Raw genomic sequence first — 21676 nt, 5'->3', positions numbered from 1 at the left:
TTATTTAAACATTTAGAGCTAAAAAGCCAGTTTTTTGCTATTGTACCAATAGATTTTAACAGTGCAATAGCACATGATGTTGCAGTATACACAAAAGGCTCTATTTGTCTCACTTTCTCAAGTGCTGCTTTGCTGCAGGAATTCCAGCCATATCTTCATTCAAAAGGTATTTCTTCGTTCCTAAGCAGTAGTTTTCTATGTATTCTGACCAATGCAGCTGACGGACATCGAAGCAAAATAACTGCAATTAGAGAAGAAAAGAAGAACAGCAGAGATGTATCACAAATGGAGGGGAAGAGGGACTACTTTCTGAAATTATACAAAATGTTTTATCAAGCAAAACAGATATAAAGAATTTTATATCTGCGTTTACTAGGAAAGCAAAGGAGTCTTGGGCCCATTTGTTCCCAAGAAAGAGATTCTTCCCTCATCGATGTTTCCTCCTCCTCTACCACACACTGGACATCAAAAGATGCTGAGAGAGCTCCATCCAGCCTATAACACTGGCTTCTACCTAAAGAAGCATGGCAAAGTCCCAAGTCAGACTCTGAGGAAATACCATAAACTGTATTTGGGGAGTCATTCTTAACTACAATACTTTTTAAGAGTCTTGTGTAGGTGTTTGTTTTGGACACAGTGCTTATCCTGAGCACATGCCTAAGGGGGGTAGGGCTTGTTTTGGGATTTTGCACTTTCTGAGCACATGGATGAATGGGGCTTCTGCTGAGTCTCTGATCTGCTTGGGAGTGGAGTTAGCAGCTACTATTTTCATATAACTGCTCCCTTAATCTTTTGATCTCAGTCTCTGAGGGTCAGCAGGACACACTTGTGGCATATGCAGTTATATCAGCGAGAGTTGAACAGGAACTCTGCTAATACACAACGCCAGCAGATATTTCACATGAATTTTGAAAGGGGAGCCTCGAGACTTAAGATTACTGAATATGGATAGCAAGGGAGTTGCTGTAGTTGTTTGCAAAAGCTTGAAAGGCTCTGGGTAGAAAATTAAAGGACCTTGATGCACCAGTTTTTATATTTCCTCCCAATTGAAGGACACAGCCCAGGATGGGAGAGAACAACGGAGGTGAAAAAAAGGAACTGAGGATTTGGCAGGACCTACCTATTTATATGAGCATGGAGAATGGGCAGGGTTATCACCAAAATGTTTTAATAACATTCTAGAAAGTTCCACGTGTGCTCCGTGCAGGCAGGGAATAACCCATTTGTGTGATTCACTGAGGCCACAAAGAAAAATCACTGTAACACAGTCTTGTTATTGTAACAATTCATTTACCATCTTTTCTATGCAGTAGGCCTGCCATTTTCTTCTTCCTCTTCTACCAAACATAATAAAAGAGTCTTCTTTTAAATATTTTAACATCTTGAACAAGCCTGAGGCCACTTGGAGCTTTAGCTTTTCTGATTCTCTCAACAGTTCTTTGTTATTAGGCTGAATTACAGTGGCTTCACCTGTGTTACCATGGATCAGCCCAATGTGACATTTGGTCACTGTGGGGCTGATCCTAATCTACTCTGACCTAAATGGCCAGTGTAGATGGGGCCCATGTCTTCAGTTTGATTGAAGGGGTTGTGGGGAGTTACAGTTTCCACTAGCAAATTGAATATTCCCTGGTTGGAAATAAATTAGATTTCCACAGTATATGAAAACTTGGACATGCCATGCCTCCTTCAACATAATTTAATTCAGGGGTCCCCAAACTAAGGCCTGTGGGCCAGATGCGGCCCTCCAAGGTCATTTATTTGGCCCCTGACCTAAACTTTAGACTTAGGGTTGACCTAAGTCTGAAACGACTTGAAGGCACACAATAACAACAATCCTAATTTTGGACTATTTCATCATAGTTTGGCCCCCCAATGGTCTGAAGGACCGTGAATCGGCCCTTCACTTAAAAAGTTTGAGGACCCCTGATTTAATTAATCACTCTTACTGCAACACATCTGCCTGGCAGTGCTGAACTATGGTTCTAGATAGCCTTGTGACTGAAGAGCCAAAACAGAAAGCCACATGCTCTGATAAACACAATAGTCAGTGCATTCAGACTGATGCAAATGCCACATTTATCCTTATAAAAACTTGAACCATGCCATGTCACAAAATCATTTCATATTCCTAGTACATTTATGAAAACTCTGACCACAAAAAGAGACATCAGTACTGTATAGCTTGAAATGTTCCCAGAATTGACCTGCTATTTGTTCCTTGGTCATAGATCATAAAACAATACTTACCTTTTTGTCCTTTGGACTGAGCTGGTTCATTAACATATTCATATTGTCTGAACTCCATTCCCAGGTACGGCTGGTAAAATATTCAAAGAATGTCATAGACTTGTGCAGACGACTGAATAGCTTCATCATTCTAACAGAGAAAATTGAAAGATTTGAAATGTCCAACATTTTTACAGTTACAGTTAAAATGAGTATTTTATACTGAAAACATTTGACTAGTTAAAGTTCAAATTATAGAAAAAATGGATGATGTAACAGCTATCTGATAAGAATGTGAAATTTGAATCAGGTAATTTGGGTTTCCTTAAAATCACAGAGCTTGGGATCCTTCATGCTATACAATTATGGTACTATGAGTCTTCTCTAAGTGTCATGGCTGTAATCATAATTTATCAAAGACTTCAAAAGAATCTTATATCTTTAAGACTAAGAGAAAAATGTTGGTAGCGTACGTTTTCACAGATGTAAGTCTACTGCATCAGAGACATGGAGTGAAGTGCCTTTATAGCTATGAATGACAAAAGAAACAGATCTCTGTGGGGACAGGAATACACAAAACCCAGAATACATCAACCTTCCTTGGCATTCTGTCTTGGAGCCCAGAGCAATAGGCCTTGGACAAATCTGTACACATAATAAAAGTGAAAATCTGTGTGTGTATGTGGCATGGGTGTCCGCTCAAACAGACAGCCTCCGGCCTCCACAAACAGGCTATAGTTCCCAGTGCTGTGAAGCCACCAAGTCACTCTCTTCAAGGACATTGCAGGTTACAGCGAGCACATCCCAGTGTTCCTTTCTCTATTTGCATGACCCAGCCCACTGCCTCTCCTTTAACCCTTCCCTGCCCTTTCCTATGGCACACAGCAAACAGAGGAATTGATCAGCAACTGATCAATTGCCAGTGTTAGTGCAATGCCAAGTGAGGTGACTGAGGCATCTGTCTGTCCGATTTTCCTGGATTCGTTTTGGCTTGTGCAACCCAATGACGTGGACAAGGTCCTTGGACTAGTGAGCGAGACCACCTGTGCTCTAGATCCTTGCCCTTCTTGGTTAATCAAACTTACCAAGGGAGGATTGGTATATTGGTTTTAGAGGATAATAAATTCCTCACTGGAGCAAGGGATATTTCCATCTAGCCTTAAACAGGCAATAATCAGGCCTATATTAAAAAAAGGCATCCCTTGACTCCTCCATTCTTAACAACTATAGACCGATCTCCAACCTCCCATTCCTGGGCAAGGTACTGGAGTGGGTGGTTGCCTCTCAGCTCCAAGGATTCTTGGAAGAAACAGAGTTTCTAGACCATTCGCAGTCTGGTTTCAGGCCTGGGCACAGAACTGAGACGTCTTTGGTTGATGACCTCCGCAGAGAGCTAGACGGGGGGAGTGTCCCTTCTGGTTCTTTTGGATATCTCAGCGGCTTTTGATACCATTGACCATGGTATCCTTCTGGGACGGCTTCCTGGGATGGGTCTCGGGGGCACTGCTCTACAGTGGCTCCAATCATTCTCAGTCAGTGAAGCTGGGGGATAACTGCTTGGACCCCTGGCCATTGACCTGTGGGGTCCTGCAAGGTTCCATTCTGTCCCCCATGCTTTCAACATCTACAGGAAACTGCTGGGTAAGATCATCCAGAGTTTTGGAGTTCGATGCCATCTCTATGCAGATGACATCCAACTCTACAACTCATTTACACCCAACTCCAAGGAAGCCCCTCGGATACTGGACCAGTGCCTGGCCGCTGTGTTGGCCTGGATGAGGGCGAACAAGCTGAAGCTCAATCCTGACAAGACAGAGGCCCTCGAGGTCAGTTGCACATCTGATCGGGGTATAAGTTGGCAACCTGTGCTCGATGGGGTTGCACTCCCCCTGAAGACACAGGTCCACATTTTGGATTCGGAGGTGAAGCTTAATGCTCAGATGTCGGCGGTGACTGGGAGGGCCTTTGCACAATTAAAACTTGTGCACCAGCTGCGACTGTATCTTGTGAAGTCTCACTTGGCCATGGTAGTCCATGCCCTAGTCGCCTCTAGACTGGACTATTACAACACACTCTATGTGCGGTTGCCCTTGAAGACGGCCCGGAAACTACAATTAGTCCAGTGATCAGCAGCCAGATTGCTAACGGGTGCAAATTACAGGGAGAGGTCAACCCCCCTGTTTAAGGAGCACCAAATCCCAGTGTTCCTTTCTCTCTCGATTTGCATGATCCCACCCACTGCCTTTCCCTTAACCCTTTCCTATTCTTTCCTATGGCACACAGCAAATAGAGGAATTGATCAGCAACTGAACATACTGGAGAGATAGGTTTGGGGAGAATTCACCATGATTTATAGGAGTTGTGGGGACTGGGATGTATAGCTCACCTGCAACCTAAGAGCACTCTGAACCCCACCAGCAATGGACCTGGAACTAACTTGGCACACAGACCTAATGCGGCCAACTTTGCATACTGGCAGGGTTTGGGGATGATTAACTTTGACATCCAGGATTCAGAGAACACTGAACCCAGCAAATGACAGATCTGGACCAAACTTGGCACACAAATTCAACATGGCCAACTAGGAACACTGATGGACTTTGGAGGCGACTGACATTTATCTCTAGGAGTTATAGTTCATCTGTATTCTGTGAGCCCTCTGAACCTCACCAATGACAGATCTGGATCAATCTTGGCACACAAACCCAACACTGCCAACTTGGCGTGATTGACCTCGGCATCAGAGTTATAGTTCACCCATATTCAGAGAACACTGAGCCCAACAAGTAACGGATTTGGACCAAACTTGACACACAGACCCAACATGGCCAGCTGTGAATACTGGGGGAGTTTTGGGAGGATTGGCCCAAGATTTTTGGGAAATGTAGTTCACTCACATCCTTATGCATTTTCTAATGGGAACATTCATAAAAACAACAGGAAAAACTAAGCTTTTTCCTAAGACATAGTGTAACATAGGCGCAAACTGATATTACCTAACTGTTAACTGTAGCAAATGACAGAGAGCTAGAAATCTGTCTGTTGGGAGGAACGCCCTTTGTGACATGGAATCGAAGAAAGCGCCTATGAATCTTATCCTTGTAGTCAGATTCAAGGACGATTTCTCAGTGTTGAGCTCGAGGCCTAGAGACTGTAGGAGCTTGAGTGAAGTCGAGACATGTGACTACAGGGTGGTCGGGTCAGGGGAGACCAGTAACCAGTTGTCTAGATATAGGAAGATAATTATTCCCTGCTTTCTGAGGTGGGCTGCTATCACCGCAATAACTTTAGTAAACATCCTCGGTGCCGTGACGAGGCCGAATGGGAGGACGGAGAATTGGTAGGTCTGGTCGCCTAGATTAAATGTTATTGTTAGAAGCAGTATGGCCTCACTGTTTTTGGGCTTAGTGGTGCTTCCTCTGCTGGAGATGCTGGTTTGGTTGTCCTTGCCTCACAGGTTGCCTGTAGCCCTGGTTGGGGAAGGACTGGTGGGGGAATCTTCGTACCATGGTGGATGCCAGTGCCTGTGCTGAGCATGGGACTGCTGAATCTCATTCTTAGCTGCCAGAATTTTAAAATCTTGATTCGATTTTAGTTTATCATCTGTCCCAGCATTGAAAAGTATGAGCGCATCGAACGGGAGGTCTTCAATAACCTGCTAGAGGAGGAGGAGAGGCCCGATGATCTCAGCCAAGAATGGCGGTGGATTGCCACAGCGTGTGCAATCATTTTTCCTGCAGTGTCACCAGTGTGCTTAGCCATCTGAATTTGATAGTGAGCTAGAGTGTCTGCCTCCTATTGGTGGGTCATCAGTACAGATAACTTGTCAAAGAATGGTTGGGCCTTCTCCCAGAGGATCTGCTGGTACGCTCCCATGCAGGCGCCATAGTTCACCATCTGGCAAAGGAAGAGGGCAACGGAATAAAGCTTGCGGCCAACGGTGTCGAAGCGTTTGTCTTCTCGGTCCAATGGGTTGTTAGCTTGGCGGCCCGAGGATTGGGCTGCCTTGACAACCACCGAATTTGGGTCAGGGTAGTGCTTTAGCCATTCCAATGTGTTGTCATTGATACAGTATCATGCCTCAATGCGTTTTGAGGTCGGAGGTATCTAGATTACGTTTAGAAGATAAGGCAGAAAAGGAAGCAGAGTAGCTGGGGGAGCCTCCGCCTGGACTCGTTTGAAGACTGGATCTGTTACTGCCTTGGAGGTCTGTTTGATCTTGTGACCGAGGGCATCGGCCATCCTGACCATTTGGTTGGTGAAGGCACGAACGTTATCCGTCGGAGTTGGAGGTTCGACTTCGTACGCCTCCGGTGCTCATGATAGATCGAGTCCAAGGGAGAGCACTGAATCATAATGTATGGATTCTGCTAAATCGCCATCTTGGTCATCGTCTTCGGTCCCTTTAGGAGACCGAAGAGGAGACGTCAGTTGTGCGTCTGGCCCTTGTGGGGGAGGTTGGCTCGGGGCCTAGGTGACCAGGTGCTTAGAGGCCGAGGCCTGGGCTGCCCTGGTGAGGCGTGTTGTTTATCGCCTCCTCTCCGGGGTTGTGGAGGGTGGGAAAAGTTCCTGGCATGCTTGCGGTTGTTGAGCCCGAGTCAGGGGAACTGAACACCTGGACCACTGTTTGAAAAGAGTGGTGGGGTGAATCCTGCAATTTGCCGTCCAACAATTGGTAAGTCGGAGACTGAGAAGAAGATCTCTTAGGTTCGGCCAGTTGGATAGGAGACGAGCATTGAGATGATGTTGCTGAAGAAGAGGGGACATCTTTCTTGGAAGATGCTGAAGAGGAGGAATGCTGTGGAGCCCTCCTTTTGGCCAGCAGCTATTTAGATGGGGCCCTCATGGACTTTCCCGGGGTGGGCGGTACCGGATATGGAGACACGGTGTCAGATTGAGCTCGGCGAGTCTCCTCATGGGCCCATTTGAAAGCAATTTTCATTGCTGCAGAAGATGGCGGAGCTCCCAGGTGGGATCGAACCGAAGTTGCTGAGACCACTGAGGTCGACATCGAGGAGGGGCCTACCTTGCCCAAACGGGTCGACACTGTGGCTGTAGTCTCCATGCATGGGGCCTTCAAGGGTCTAGGGGCCTTCAAGGTTTTCGAGGCTCTGGAGGAAGTCGAGGCCATCGTGGTTGTCGGGGTTGAGGTGGAGGCTGATAGCACTGCAGCCAAGGACCTCTGATAGAGGAGTACCTTCAGGTGAGCCGCTTGGTTCTTCTTCGCTTGAGCCGTGAAGGTGAGGCAATGGCAGCAGGACCCGAAAAAGTGGCCTTCTCCTAGACAGAGAAGGCACTTGGCGTGGCCATCAGAGTCAGGAATTTTCGCTGCACATTCTGTGCACCTTTTAAAGCGTGTCATCGACATGGAAAGATTCCAATGTGAACCTTGCGGCGGAAAAAAGGAACCAGGGAGCTGGCTCCGGGGGCTGGCTTTTATGCCCTCTTCGTAGAGGGGAGGGGTTACCGTCAAAATTTAAAAGATTCAGCTTGGAAGATTTTCTGTTGGAACCTGCGCAAGCGCAGTTATTTCCACTAGTGTGCATTCACAGAGTACATGAAGAAAAATACCAGGTGCTGTTAGGTATATTTCAGAAGAAGGAACTGGCAACACCTCTGAGTATTCCTTACCTACGAAACCCCTATGAAATTCTTGGGGTCAGCATAAGTCGACAGGCGACTTGAAGGTGCACACACACAAGCACAGAGCCTATCTTATCTTCCTATCCTGTTAGTTAAATGCTGCTAATTCAGAGTCACACTCAATAACAGCACAAAGGCAGGAAAGGCAACCTGTGGAACAGGTCTGATTTTATCATTACTGTGGAAAGATCTCGTGCATCTTGTTGTCAACATATTGACACAACATGCTTCCTCTCACCTTGGTTTCCTTCCAGTTAGTCTCAGATACAAATCATAGAGAAAGGCTGGAGCTTTGTGACTGACAGCTGTCCAATACTGGTGCATCAAGTAATTTGAGGTCATGTTAGCCTTAGGTATTCTAAAGGCTTTCTCCAGTGGGTTCCTCTTGTATGTAGATATGACATGATGTTCTGCATAACAGAAAAACAAATGTGTTCATCAAAAGACTAATAGTACCAAATAACATACCTGCAGGAATATTTGAATATACCTGAATTTATTTAATACCAACAATAAAAGAGACATTGCAAAACTGCAAATAAGTTTGGGCACTTGACAGGAATCCACCTGGGAGAAGAAGGAAACCCATTTCAGCCTTATGAAATCTATCTACTGTTTATAAGCCCATAAAGACAGTATTTATATTAGGGACTGTAGACAAACAGCCATCTACCCGAAGTCTTTAATGATTGTATATATTTTTCTTAAATATACATAAAATTCACCTTTCTAATTTCACCTAGTTTTGAGCAGAACAGGTTACTTACCTGTAAATGTAGTTCATTGAATGGTCACCTGTGCACTCATGCAATGAGTTTTGCACTTGTATAGCAACTTCTAAACACAGATGCCAAGGCTGCTAAGCTACTGTTTCCTTAGTTGTGATGTCCACTAACAGTGTCAGTGATGTGACAGAGGGGAGATACAGAGGGCTTGTGTCAGTACACAGATGACCATCGAGCCATGAGGAGAGGTGGGTAAGAAATAAATAATAACAATAACAACAACAATAATAATTGAAGAACCGGTTACAGGTAAGCAATCTGTTCTTCACTTTTGTACATCACACAATTGAGAAATTTACCACAGGAAGATGGGTTGGTCACTACATGACAGAAGATAGGACAGCCCAGTCAAAGGTTCAGTATCTACAGTCCAGTCAATAATGCCACACAACAACACTCAGGAGAAAGGAATTTTGGTCTTACCTGTGACATGTTTATTTTCAGCAGGAGGGAGAGAACATCCTGATGTAAGTAGGTTGCTGACCTGCTTGATCTGACAGGCAAAAACCAACCAAACTTTCAACTGGGATATCCACCAGGGAGCAGCCCTACCAGAGCTTTCCAGTTGAGCCAAAGTCAAAACCTTCAAAAATGTAGGCACAGACTATAAAGATACCAAAAACAAGTGAAGAAAAGATCCATATCAGCAGCGTTTACTTTGGGCAGCTGGGGTGAGGGAGGTGTCCCCTCTCTTCTGCTGAAAACGAACATGTCACAGGCAAAAAAACAAAAAACAAAAAAACAAAAACAGAAGCACCTTCCTACCAATGGAGGCCTTGAAAGATGAAAAACAAAATGGCCCAACTTGTACTATCTCACAAAAGTAATGTTGGAGTATAAGATAGTTACAAATATCTATCAAAGGAAAATTGGTGGAAAAGATAGAGGACACAAAATCAGAGCCCAGTTCTTCTGCAGAGGATTGAGAGTGAGAAATAGAGTCTGACTTAGTTCTTGTGTTAGGGTGCATAGAATGTTAAAAGAAGGCTTTTAGAGGATCTTGAGTCTGAGTATTTTAAAATGGCTGCAATTGAGAAGAGCCTGTATTTTTGGCATGCTGGGAGGAAAGGCACAGCTTAAAGTGGCCTTTTCTGAAGCTGGGATCACTGCGCTGCTTAAATTGGGAGATTCTCTACACTCTGTAAGAACACTGCTGGGTAAGGCTGCAATCAGTGGGATCACGATTACATGAAGCTGAGGCAGAAACTTCTGTTTCCTGGGCCAGTTGTAGAAGGCAGTGAGGATGGCTTGAGAGGCATCTACCAGAAGCAGATGATAGATCCCCATGCTCACTGCAGCATTGGGCAAAGCACTTGCCTCCTCCCAAGACCCAAATCGGCTGAACAATGGTGGTGCACAGTGGTGGAAGAAGGTCAACAATTTTTACATTCATTCGAGCACTTTAGCATATTGGTTGGCTCAGTCCTCGCCTCTGCTCTGGCCATGGCATTGCTGAAACTCCACGGAGGAAGGGAGGAAAGTGAGAAATCAGAATCAGAAAAAGAGGAGCGTGAAGAAAAAGAAGTTTTCTTATAGACAAAAGAGCTATTGTGCAGGGCACCTCCATCTAACATTGTTCTTCTGGCAGTTAGCTCTGAATGGACTCTTCCAGAGAGTGTAAATGTATTGGAAGGTTGTGGTATGTGTTGCTGTAGTCCCTGCATTTTTAAAACAATGTTTCTGTTGTCCCAGACTATTTTCTTGCAATCCCTGGTATCTGGTGCAATATTTTATTCCCACTCTCAAGTGGAAATAAAACCAACTCGCAAATGTGAATATAGCTTTTATTTTATATTTTCAAAACTATCAGAAAAATATGTTTCATTTAATTTCTTTATTTCAAATGTCAATGCTTTATTTATTCGCAAAACCACTTCTGAGCATTCCTTGCCTAAGAAAACCCTATGAAATTCATGGGGTCTCTGTTAGTCAAGTGACTTGAAGACGCACACACATAAACAATGATTTAGTGAAATTGCACTTTTGTAATATAATTCTATAGAACAATTTGCTTTAAATTCAGATATGAGAAATTCACAATTCAAACCAAAGGATCACTATAGCACACCATGCCTTGGTTGTTTTTTTAAAATATATATATATATATTTGGAAGAACCATAGTATGGATTTTAGAAATTACTACAGTCTCCCCCCAAAATGGAATGAATAGACACATAGATGACAAAAACTTGGAAAAATCCAAGGAGTTGTTATAAGAACTCATCCTTCTTCAGACCAATCTGGAAAACCCATTTTTTGACAAGGCTGAACCTATACTGTACATGGAAAATACCTCAGTCTCATTTCTAGCATCACATGATATTTCTCCCTGTGCTAACTGACATTATTATTTTTTACATGACAAAGGATTTTGATGGAATTTTTTTAAAAAAAAACCAGGGGTCTTTTTGTTGTTCTGCTTTTTGTTGTCATTGTTTGTTTTGGGGAAATAGTACATCTTTTCTCAACCAGGATTGAAATCAGAGTGATTTTTTTTTTTGAACAGGAGAGCCACTTCAATGTAGAAAGGTTGCAAAAATGTAGCTTAAAAAATCAAAGTAATGAGAGACATGACAGAGGTGTATAAAATTATTCCTGGTATTGAGAGAATGGATAAAAGGTTTCTCTCATTCATGTAAATACTAGAATCTGGGGTCATTCACTGTTACCAGCTGATTGCTAACTTGGTCTAGATTTTGGAAATTTAATCTCTTGACACTTAAGAAAATAAACACATGTCACTTTATTTATTTAACTTTATTCAACCTTTCTCCCAGGCTGAGACTCAAGGCTGGTTGGGACATAGAGTAGGCTATTTCTGTGTTTTAAGAGTGCAAGTTTATTAACTAGTTCTGGACATAAAGCCATCTACCCTGAAATATAATGAAAACCTGGTTGTCCTTTTCTGCACTTTTTCAGTGCTACAACATTTTTTTAAAGGTACTTCAAATTGTAAGGATTTGAATAACGCAGTGTTATAAGGTAAAGGTAAAGGTTTCCCCTGATGTTAAGTCCAGTCGTGTCCGACTCTGGGGTTTGGTGCTCATGTCCATTTCTAAGCTGAAGAGCAGGCGTTGTCCATAGACACCTCCAAGGTCATGTGGCCGGCATGACTGCATGGAACGCCATTACCTTCCCGCCGGAGCGGTACCTATTGATCTACTCACATTTGCATGTTTTCAAACTGCTAGATTGGTACTGATAACTTTATTTTCAGTTTGATAACTACCATATTCAATCACATAGCAGTCACCATTGCATAAGTAGCACTCCCATTTTCGGGGTGGCAAAATCGGTATAATTATATTTTTCACATATTAGCTGCATCCTTAGTTCATGGTGTGAATATTATGTGAAAGGGATAGGTGAGAGGCAGGTAGGTGGCCTGCCTCTCCCCTCCACAGTTACAGAGGCTTGCCTTGCTTGGAAAGGAGGCAGTCACACAAGGAAGTAAAGCTTTACACCTCCGTCCACCTGCTCCCTTTACAGCTATGGGGCTTCCTTCAGCTACCAGTCGAGGGAAGCCCCACAGCGACATTTTTAGCAAAATGTGTGGTTTTCTCTTTTAAAAACATAGCTACACACCACACTGTTATTTTGATTCACCTATTTACCACAGCAAGATTCCTTTCTTGGTCTGTCATTATCAGCTTAAATCCCATCAGCATACCTGCAAAATGGGAATTTTGCCTCAGTATGCATCATTTTACATATGCAGATATTGAATCTCATTTACCATTTTACTGGTCGTTCGCCCAGTTTGGGTGAATGATCAAACATTTTATGCTCTCAACATCTTTGGTAATTTAGAGTCTTCAGTTCTCAATTCCACATCATTGATGAAAAAGTTAAAAGTATTAATCCCAATACAATGGCCAACAATGGAATTGTATGTTGTGGAAAAACCAGCCAAGCTTTTAATATTATTCTGGCGGAATGCATATAAATCTGGACTGTAGTCTTTAGTGTAGTAAAACTTACCCATCTCTCCCCAGCAAAATGGATTCATACCACCTGTGGTACAATTATATATCAGCATTGATTTTGGTCTGAAAAATAAACAAGGGGGGGGGGGGACAAACTGAAATAAAGAGAGTAAATGATATATAGGTAAAGATTTCCCCTGTTGTTAAGTCCAGTCATGTCTGACTCTGGGGGTTGGTGCTCATCTACATTTCCAAGCCAAAGAGCCAGTGTTGTCCGTAGACACCTCCAAGGTCATGTGGCCGGCATGACTGCATGGAGCGCCATTACCTTCCCGCCGGAGTGGTACCTATATATAAACGATATATAGCACAGTACAATCCTCTTCTCCACTGTTTCTCAAACTCTGCTCCTTCAGGTGTTTTGGACTTTAGCTCCCAGAAATCCCAGCCAGCTTACCAGCTGTTAGGAATTGTGGGAGCCAAAGTCCAAAACATTTGGAGGAGCAGAGTTTGAGAAACACTGCTCTTGTTTATGGTTTCATTTATCCATGTCTGACAAAATATGTATTCTCTGGGCATTTTCTCAAGTGTGATTCTATGGCATTCTTGGGCTAGAAGTCCTTCACTTCAATTGAGGTCACAATTATTTACAGCTTTTTGGTATGCCTTTAGTCCTTTTCTGACTGTTTGAATTCTGTGTGGCTTTTCAAAAACTACCCTATTTGAAATTAGTCTTCTTTAAATAATATTTAACTGCTAAACCATTTAATATAGAAAGCAAAACTATACACATAATAAAAGTGAAAATCTGTATGTGTGTATGTGGCTCGGGTGTCCATTTACACAGACAGCCTCAAGCCTCCACAAACAGCTACAACTCCTAGAGCTGAGGAGCCACCCATGGCCCTCTCTCCAAGGAACATTGCAAGTTATAGCGGGTGCTATGAACATGTCAAAGAGTCATGCCAATGTTCTCCACAATCACCATCCTGCCTCCATCAACCAAGTGAAAGCTTTCATTCGGGGACAAGTTCATCCTAAATTTTTTGTTTTGCTTTCACCAAAGACACTTCCCAGTGTTCCTTTCTCACTTCATTGCTGCAGAATTTGCATGGCCCCGCCCACTGCCTTAACCCTTTCCTACCCTTTCCTTTTTAATTTTTTTTACATTTCTATTCTTTCTGATACAAGAGAAAGAAAAGTCTTTACAACATATATAAGTAATTCTTTTCTTTCCCCCAATGTGCTACCCATTGTGCTCCCTATCACTGGAGTCCATTTCTTTATGATCCCACCAGAACGTCATTTCTTCTGGTGGGGATTGGTTCCTATCTTCTCTCCTTAATGTTTCTTAGATAAATTTCTTCCATATACCTTCAAGATCATTTCCCTTGCTTAGGCCTTTTTTAACATTTAAATTACCTGTTAATTTATCATTTATTGCTAATTTCCAAATTTTCTTGTACCATTCCTCTATTTTAATTTCTACCTCTCCTTTCTAATTTCTTGCTATTAATAACCTTGCAGCCATTAACAACATTGTTATCAAATTATTTTCATTTTCCTACCCTTTCCTATGGCACATAGCAAACAGAGAGGAACTGATCAGCAATTAAACAGCTAAATATACTGGAGGGGTTTGGGGGGACTGATTCAACATGATGGAAGTTGTAGTCCACCCTGCATAAAGACACAGTACTGTGACCCCCACCGACAATAGACCTGGACCACATTTGGCATACAGAACCCCCATGACCAACAGAACATACTGGAGGGATTTGGGGGGAATTGGCCTTCACATTTGGAAGTTGCTGGTAATGGGATTTATAGTTCACCTGCAATCAAACAGCACTCTGATTCCCACCAATGGACTTGGACCTAACATGGCACACAGAACCCCCATGATCAACTAAACCTACTGGAGGGGTTTGAGGGGAACTGAACTTCATTTCTGGAGTTGTAGTTCACCTACATCTGGAGACTCTGTGACTACCACCGACAATAGACCAAGACCAAACTTGGCACACAGAACCCCCATGGCCAACTGAACCAACTGGAGGATATGGGGAGTGGGAACTGACCTTTTTGGGAGTTGTAGTTCACCTACATCCAGAGATACCAGGACACCCACCAACAATAGATCGGGACCAAATTTGGCAAACACAACCCCCATGACCAACTGAACCTACTTGAGGGAATTGAGGGGAACTGACCCACCATGGTGGGAGCTGTAGTTTACCCTGCAGCCAGAGAGCACACTGAACCCCACTGATGACGGAGCTAGAGCAAACTTGCCCAACATAACAGACTTTAAGTATGGAAGGAGTTTCTCAGGGTTCACCAGGCATGATGTAAGCTGTAGTTCACCCACAATCTTATGCATTTTGGACAATTAAAATAACCCAGGCAATGCCGGGTACCCAAACTAGTAATAAACTGAAGAGTACAGTCCTACCTGTGAACTGCAGTGTACCACCCAGTAGCCAGAATTAAATTGATAGCAACATCTACAGGAACAATATCTGCTACTGCCTCCACGTTGCATTTAACAGTCCGTATAATTCCCTTTCCAGCCTATGAGTTGGGGAAAAAACCCAGTCAGCACATTCTGCAGCACAATTTCACATCTTAGTCACAATACGGATGAAACAGGATATGAATTCTAAAACATCAAAAGCAAATTTAAACCCGCCAAAACAAAATTTGATTATTAATCTGGAATGTTAATTATACTTATGTTGCGATGAAAAACATTGGTTTTTTTTTCAGCATTCTTAGATATTATCCAAAAATTCTGAGTCTTCTCCTCCTTCCAAGTATACAAGAAGAAAACTGAACCCTTTTCCCCCACAAAACATTGCAAATGCAAAAACGGGTGAAATAAGACTTCCTCTCTGGTCCATTCTTTCCTTGACTGTCCCAAGCAGAGAAAACCCATAAGTAGGTAACATATACATTTTACTAGTGACTAGGAGCATTTACTTACAAATCATTAAACTGAAATTAAGAGTAAGAAGGAGGAAGAATCACAATGTAAGATAATTTTTCTGCTCAGAAAATGAAAAGAACCAGCGGTGATGGCTGGTAGTAGCACAGATGTGACCAAGTCTGATTTTTAAGTTTGCATCCTAATTTGATATGATCTAGCCTCACCACAAAATCCAGGGGATGCGGCCTAACTGGTGAAATTCATTTTTCAGACTATTTGAACAGTCAATTTGCTTCTTTCGTTGTGACTTTACACAGAATTTGTGCCCTCTTAGATTGGCAAAATGAATGCATGCTGGAACAAATTTGGAATGGAGAGATTGAACCCCTACAGGAGTGCATAATCCCCATTGCACCAGTTCTACTGGCTGCCAGTGTGTTTCCAGACATAATTCAAAGTGGTGGTTGTGACCTATAAAACCCCCACCATCACAAACACAGTTGCTGAGAATGAGAGAGGGTTTTCTTGGTGGTTGCCACTTGACTGGAACTCTCTGCCTAGGGAAGCCAGAAGGCCGTTCCAGCAACAGGCTAAAGCCTTTCTATTCAGGCAGGCTTTTAAATAAGAACTTTTTAATACCGAGTCTGGGGGTGCTGTGTAATGTTATGTGTATTTTAATGAGTTTTGATGGTTTTGTCTATTTATTTTTAATAGCTCCATGTTTTATTTTATTTTACTGTTTACATGCTGTAGGTTTTAAATGGTACATTGCATTGTTAGTTGCTTTGAATCTCTTTTGAGAGAAACAGACAGACTAGAAATAAATACAATACTAATAATAATAATCTTAGGCGATCCCTCATAGCTCCACTGGCTGCCGTTCATCTTCCGGTCCCAATTCAAGGTGCAGACCATCATCTATAAAGCCCTAAACGGTTTGGGACCCACCTACCTCCGTGACCGTATCTCCTTCCATAAACCTGCCCGTTCTTTGCGATCATCCGGGGAGGCCCTGTTATCACCATTGCCTATATCCCAGGCCCGCCTTGTAAGTACAAGGGAGAGGGCCTTTTCTGCTGTGGCCCCCCGACTGTGGAACTCACTACCTACTGAAATTAGGCAAGCTCCCACTCTGTTAGCTTTTAGGAAAGAATTGAAAACATGGCTCTTCCGCTGTGCTTTCAGTGAGTAATTTCTGTTATAGATCTCTGTATTACTCCCCTCCGAACATCTATCCTCTAGATTACCCCTTCCAAATGTCCCTGCCCATAGTGGAGTACTCCTCTGTCCCTCTCACTCCGGGTTTTATCTCTGTGTTCACGCGGCCTGCCCTTGCTTTATTGTTTTTTTGATTTCTTGATGTTCTGTTTATTATTATTTATTGTATTTTGAATGGTGCTATGATATGTTGTTTTTATATCTTATTATGTTGTATTGCTCTGGGCATGGCCCCATGTTAGCCGCCCCGAGTCCCCATCGGGGAGATGGTGGCGGGGTATAAATAAAGTTTTATTATTATTATTATTATTATTATTATTATTATTATTATTATTATTATTATTATAGTTCTAGGATGATTAATAATAATAATAGCAACAACAATAACAGCCACCACCACCGCTCATGGAATAGTTTATCTTGGGGGCATGGGAAATAAGCTATATACAGCTTCCCCTCATATCCTTCCTACTAAACAGTGTGAATTATTACTCCCTTTTATACCTTTACTAGTACTCTCACAAATCAAGCAAGATAATAAATAATTATATATATACTGCCCCCTCTCCTCAAAGAGACTCAGGGTGACTCACAATGGAAAAAATACTGTATACTGTACATGATAATACTTGATCAACCAACTCAAAATAGACCTAAAGGACCCATACTACAAGTGATTTGCATGAAAGCATCATTTAGTTCATTGGTTCTCAACCTGTGGGCCGCAGCCCAGCAGTGGGCCATGAGAATGAAAATCAGGTCCGTGAACCTCCTTCCTCTTTATTTTATTTTATTTTATTTCTGGTCCTTTCCACAGAGATGGCCAGCCCTGCCCCTATTGGTACTAATGTTGGAAAATGGTCCCTGGTCAAAGTGGTCTCTGTTCAAATAGTCCCTGGTCAAGTAGTCCCTGGTCAAAAAACGGTTGGGAACCATGGCTTTAGTGAATTCCTGCTCCTGCTATAGTTTAAAATAGGGGTGTCCAATCTTTTGATTTCCCTGGGCCATATTAGAAGAAGAATTGCTATAGGCCACACAAATACTAACTGTAGCTGATGAGCAACATTGCAACAGAGTCCTCTTGCTCTTTGTTTTGTTAGTCAATTTTGAACATCTTTTCAGTTTTTCTGGCAACTAGAATGCGAGTAATATTTCAATATCTGTGGACATAACATACTCTGAATATTTCATTCCATTGAATTGTCATGTATAAAGTTTGCACCTCAAAACTACACTAATGAGTTACACGCCCCCCCCCAAATATTTTAAGTAAATTTTACAATTTTGTGTTGGACCATGTTTATAGCCGTCCTAGGCCACATGCGGGTCATGGGTCACAGGTAGGATAAGCCTGGTTTAAAAGGATGCTATCCTTTTTAGGATGCAAGGGAAAAGAGGAGTGCATTTTGGGTCTCCAGCTAGATTTGAAAATCATATATGGAGGGCACTTTAAAAAAAATCTTTGACTACCTCTGAAAAATTAGTCACATTCTTTATGAGGGTCTTGAAGTATATCTGAGTTAATCAGAAGTAAGCTTTGGAAGTCTCAATCATCTCTATTCAAATATCCTTGTTTAGGTTTTCCAACCATAAGGAAGGCTGAGTGAAGGAAGATAGATGCTTTTGAACTGTGGTTTGGAGGAAAATTCTGAGAGTGCCTTGGACCGCAAGAAGATCCAACCAGTCCATCCTCCAGGAAATAATGCCCAGCTGCTCATTAGAGGGAAGGATATTAGAGGCAAAGATGAAGTACTTTGGCAACATAATGAGAAGACAGGAAAGCTTGGAGAAGGCAGTGATGCTGGGGAAAATGGAAGGAAAAAGGAAGAGGGGCTGACCAAGGGCAAGATAGATGGATGGATGGTATCCTTGAAATGACTGGCTTGACCTTGAAGGAGCTGAGGGTGGTTATGTCTGACAGGGAGCTCTGGTGTGGGCTGGTCCATGAGGTTACAAAGTGTCGGAAACAACTGAACAAATAAACAACAACAAAGCTTTTACAAAGAGCAAAAGCAAAGTGCACAGTGCTCAATATAATTATCTGAAAGCCTTTTTAAATTTACAGAACCCTCTCCAAAATGATTATTTGACCAATCAACCTCTAACTGTAGGTAGAACAATGAAGTAGGGCCACCACAGCAGCACTATTCTTCTTCCAACAGACACCATGAGGCTCTACCCCCATTTCCCCAGGCTCCCCCTTCTCATCTGTCAAGCATAGGCCTTTTGCTCTTCTGGGCTCCAGCCTTCTCTTGCTGACTCTTGAGTTTCAAGGCACTAGACATTCCTAAGCGTAACTGTACATACCGCAATAAAGATGCCACTTGTTCCGTTGAAATTGTCAATCCAACCCTGGAAAAGAACACAAAGGGGAAAATACATGGATTTTCGGAAGCAGGGAGAAGACATTCCATGAGGGACATTTTCTTCATTTCACAGCATGGAAAAGGGGTGGGTTTTTTTTTAGTAATTCATTTCTGTTATTAAATTGGTTTAGAAGTAACCCATTTCTGCTGCTCAGCTTTTGATCTACTAACTTAGATCCCTTTCACATGTACAGTTGTCAAGTCAGGTGTCACCTGTCCTATACATCTGCATTTCATTTCTTCTGCCTATGTACCTTGCAATTCCCTCTACTGAAATTTTTCATGTTTGTTTCAGCTGAGTTCTCTAATTTTTTATTATTATTGTCACTACCCAAAAGTTGCATTGTCTACTCATAATTGCATTGTCTAGTCCAAGAACTGTACTGTTACAAGCTATTTCGTGCAAAGGTTTCTGTAAGAAACAGAAATGTTTGGGAACAGAGCAACAGCTGCATTTTCAGTATCCTTAGCAGAAATGAAGAGCAATTATGCTTACGGGAAAAGGCTCATGCCAGCTGGCTCCCACAATGGATGGCCGGACAATGGCAACATTAATGTTCCCTTTCTCTTGCTGAAGCAGATATTCTGCCAAGGCTTTAGTGAATGTGTAGGTATTGGGCCAGTCTCCAATCAACTTGGGTGTGATTTCTTCAATGAGGAACTCATCCATCCACCTAATGGGAGAATAATGCATGGATGTCAACAGGAGAAAACAGACTAGCAAAACTGCAACTAAAATAAAATGGACAGAGTTTCAGCAGTATGCCCTGCAAACCAAAATTGGCTTTTTAAAAAAGTCACTGTGCTAATGTCTGCATCCCTTTAGGTGCTGCAGGAAAGATAACTTGTTTATATGAACAGAGGGTTGCAAGTTTATACTACAACACTTTTGTAAATCCAAGTGATTTAATAGTTCTACTCTATTTAAAATTAACAATTTGGATTTAGAGCATTCATTCAATATAAATACATACATATTCATTTCCAGAGATTTTTACAACTGGAACATTTTTCCACTTAAGCACATAGGACTATCTCCTTGCTGCTTTAATTTTCTGGAGCCTCTTGCAAGGAGGTCGCAAAATTATTTCTCTTGGCAATTTATTCACATCATATCATTTGATCAAGCATTAATTTCCACACACATTTTTGAGTGACTTTCAAGTGTTAAACCAACACACCCCATTTGCATCTGATGATTATAGAAACTGTAGTCTGTCAGAATGCACATAATTGGATTTTAAAATTTGCAAATCAGGAGACCTGACTGGGAGGATTTTCCCATCATCCTTGACCAATTAATCTACTCAGTAAGGTTGTCCCTTCTTAATTTGGCCCTTCATCTCTGTGAGACACAGGGTTCATCCAATAAAAGTGATAGTAACAATGTGTAAAAATTAAAACAAAAATAAAATATAAAAAACCAACAGAAAGCTTCTATAGAGAAATTTTAAGAAAGATATTTAATTTTCTTTTTGTGTTTTGAACTACATTTGAAACTATCAATAAATAACATTAACCTTGGATGAATGTTAATTCATCCAAGGTTGGTGTCAGACCATGCCCCCATCTCGATGCAACTAAAATGATAAGCCAGACAATTGGACATGGAGGTTCAATGACAATTTACTTAAGAAAGAAGAAATCCTAAAGAAATGTAAAAAAGATCTTCTAGAATTTTTACAGTTAAATACAACTCCAGGTATGTCACCATATACAATTTGGGACACAGCAAAATCCTACATGAGGGGTAAATTAATACAACTCAACATAATAGAAAAGAAAAAGAAACAAACCAAATTGCACAAGATTCAATTGGAAATTAAAGGAGCTTGAATATAATAAACAACCAAAAGATGAAAAAAATAGCCGAAGAACTAAAACTATTAAGAATCCAAGCATCGATGATTTGGGTGGAACAAATGGACAAAATATTGAAATTTAGTAAACAGAATTTTTTCAACATGCAAATAAACCAGGCAGATGGCTATCAAATAAATTAAAAATGCAAGATCAAAATAAATATATAATTTCATTGAAACATGAAGATAAAGAAATTAAAGAAGAACAAAAGATAAAACAACATCTAAGAGACTTCTATGAGGATATATACAAAAATGAAGAAGGCTCAACAAAAGCAGTAGTAGAATACATAAAAACTCAAAAGCTTTCAACCCTCCCTGAAGAAGAGCAGGAATGTTTGAATGGATCAATAAGAGTACAGGAAATTGATGGAGCAATTCAGAATTTAAAGACAGATAAATCCCCAAGGCCCAGATGGCTATACAGCGACATACTACAACATGATGAAAGATGAAATAACACCAATACTACAAAAAATAATGAACTCTTTACTGGAAACAAATCAAATACTAGAGACATGGAAGGAGGCCAGCATTATTCTAATCCCCAAAGAAAATCAAGATGAAAAACTGGTTCAAAATTACAGACCTATCTCATTGCTAAATATGGACTATAAAATATTTACATCAATATTGGCAAATAGATGGAAATCAACACTAAGCAATTGGATCAAATCTGATCAAGCAGACTTTCTACCTGGAAGGCAAATTAAATAT

The 21676-nt window shown here is 41.7% G+C and overlaps 1 protein-coding gene across 5 annotated transcripts in view; it reads right to left on the bottom strand.

Annotated features, from left to right (window-relative positions):
- The window catches only part of LOC100565436 (fatty acyl-CoA reductase 1), a 57048-nt gene that overhangs the window by 1809 nt on the left and 33563 nt on the right, over positions 1 to 21676 (bottom strand). For all 5 annotated transcript variants that reach the window (XM_016993917.2, XM_008111350.3, XM_008111352.3 and 2 more), the window contains 7 exons: positions 19594 to 19771; positions 19039 to 19083; positions 15040 to 15158; positions 12640 to 12707; positions 8111 to 8282; positions 2251 to 2380; positions 114 to 241 (listed from right to left, as the gene is read on the bottom strand). In XM_016993917.2, coding sequence (XP_016849406.1) covers positions 114 to 241; positions 2251 to 2380; positions 8111 to 8282; positions 12640 to 12707; positions 15040 to 15158; positions 19039 to 19083; positions 19594 to 19771 — 840 coding nt within the window. The remainder of the gene's footprint in view (positions 1 to 113; positions 242 to 2250; positions 2381 to 8110; positions 8283 to 12639; positions 12708 to 15039; positions 15159 to 19038; positions 19084 to 19593; positions 19772 to 21676) is intronic.

This window comes from Anolis carolinensis, chromosome 5 (genome assembly GCF_035594765.1).
Source record: "Anolis carolinensis isolate JA03-04 chromosome 5, rAnoCar3.1.pri, whole genome shotgun sequence".
NCBI classification, from domain to species: domain Eukaryota; kingdom Metazoa; phylum Chordata; class Lepidosauria; order Squamata; family Dactyloidae; genus Anolis; species Anolis carolinensis.
Note: the sequence above shows the minus strand (reverse complement) of the source record. Positions and strands in the feature narration are given on the sequence as shown.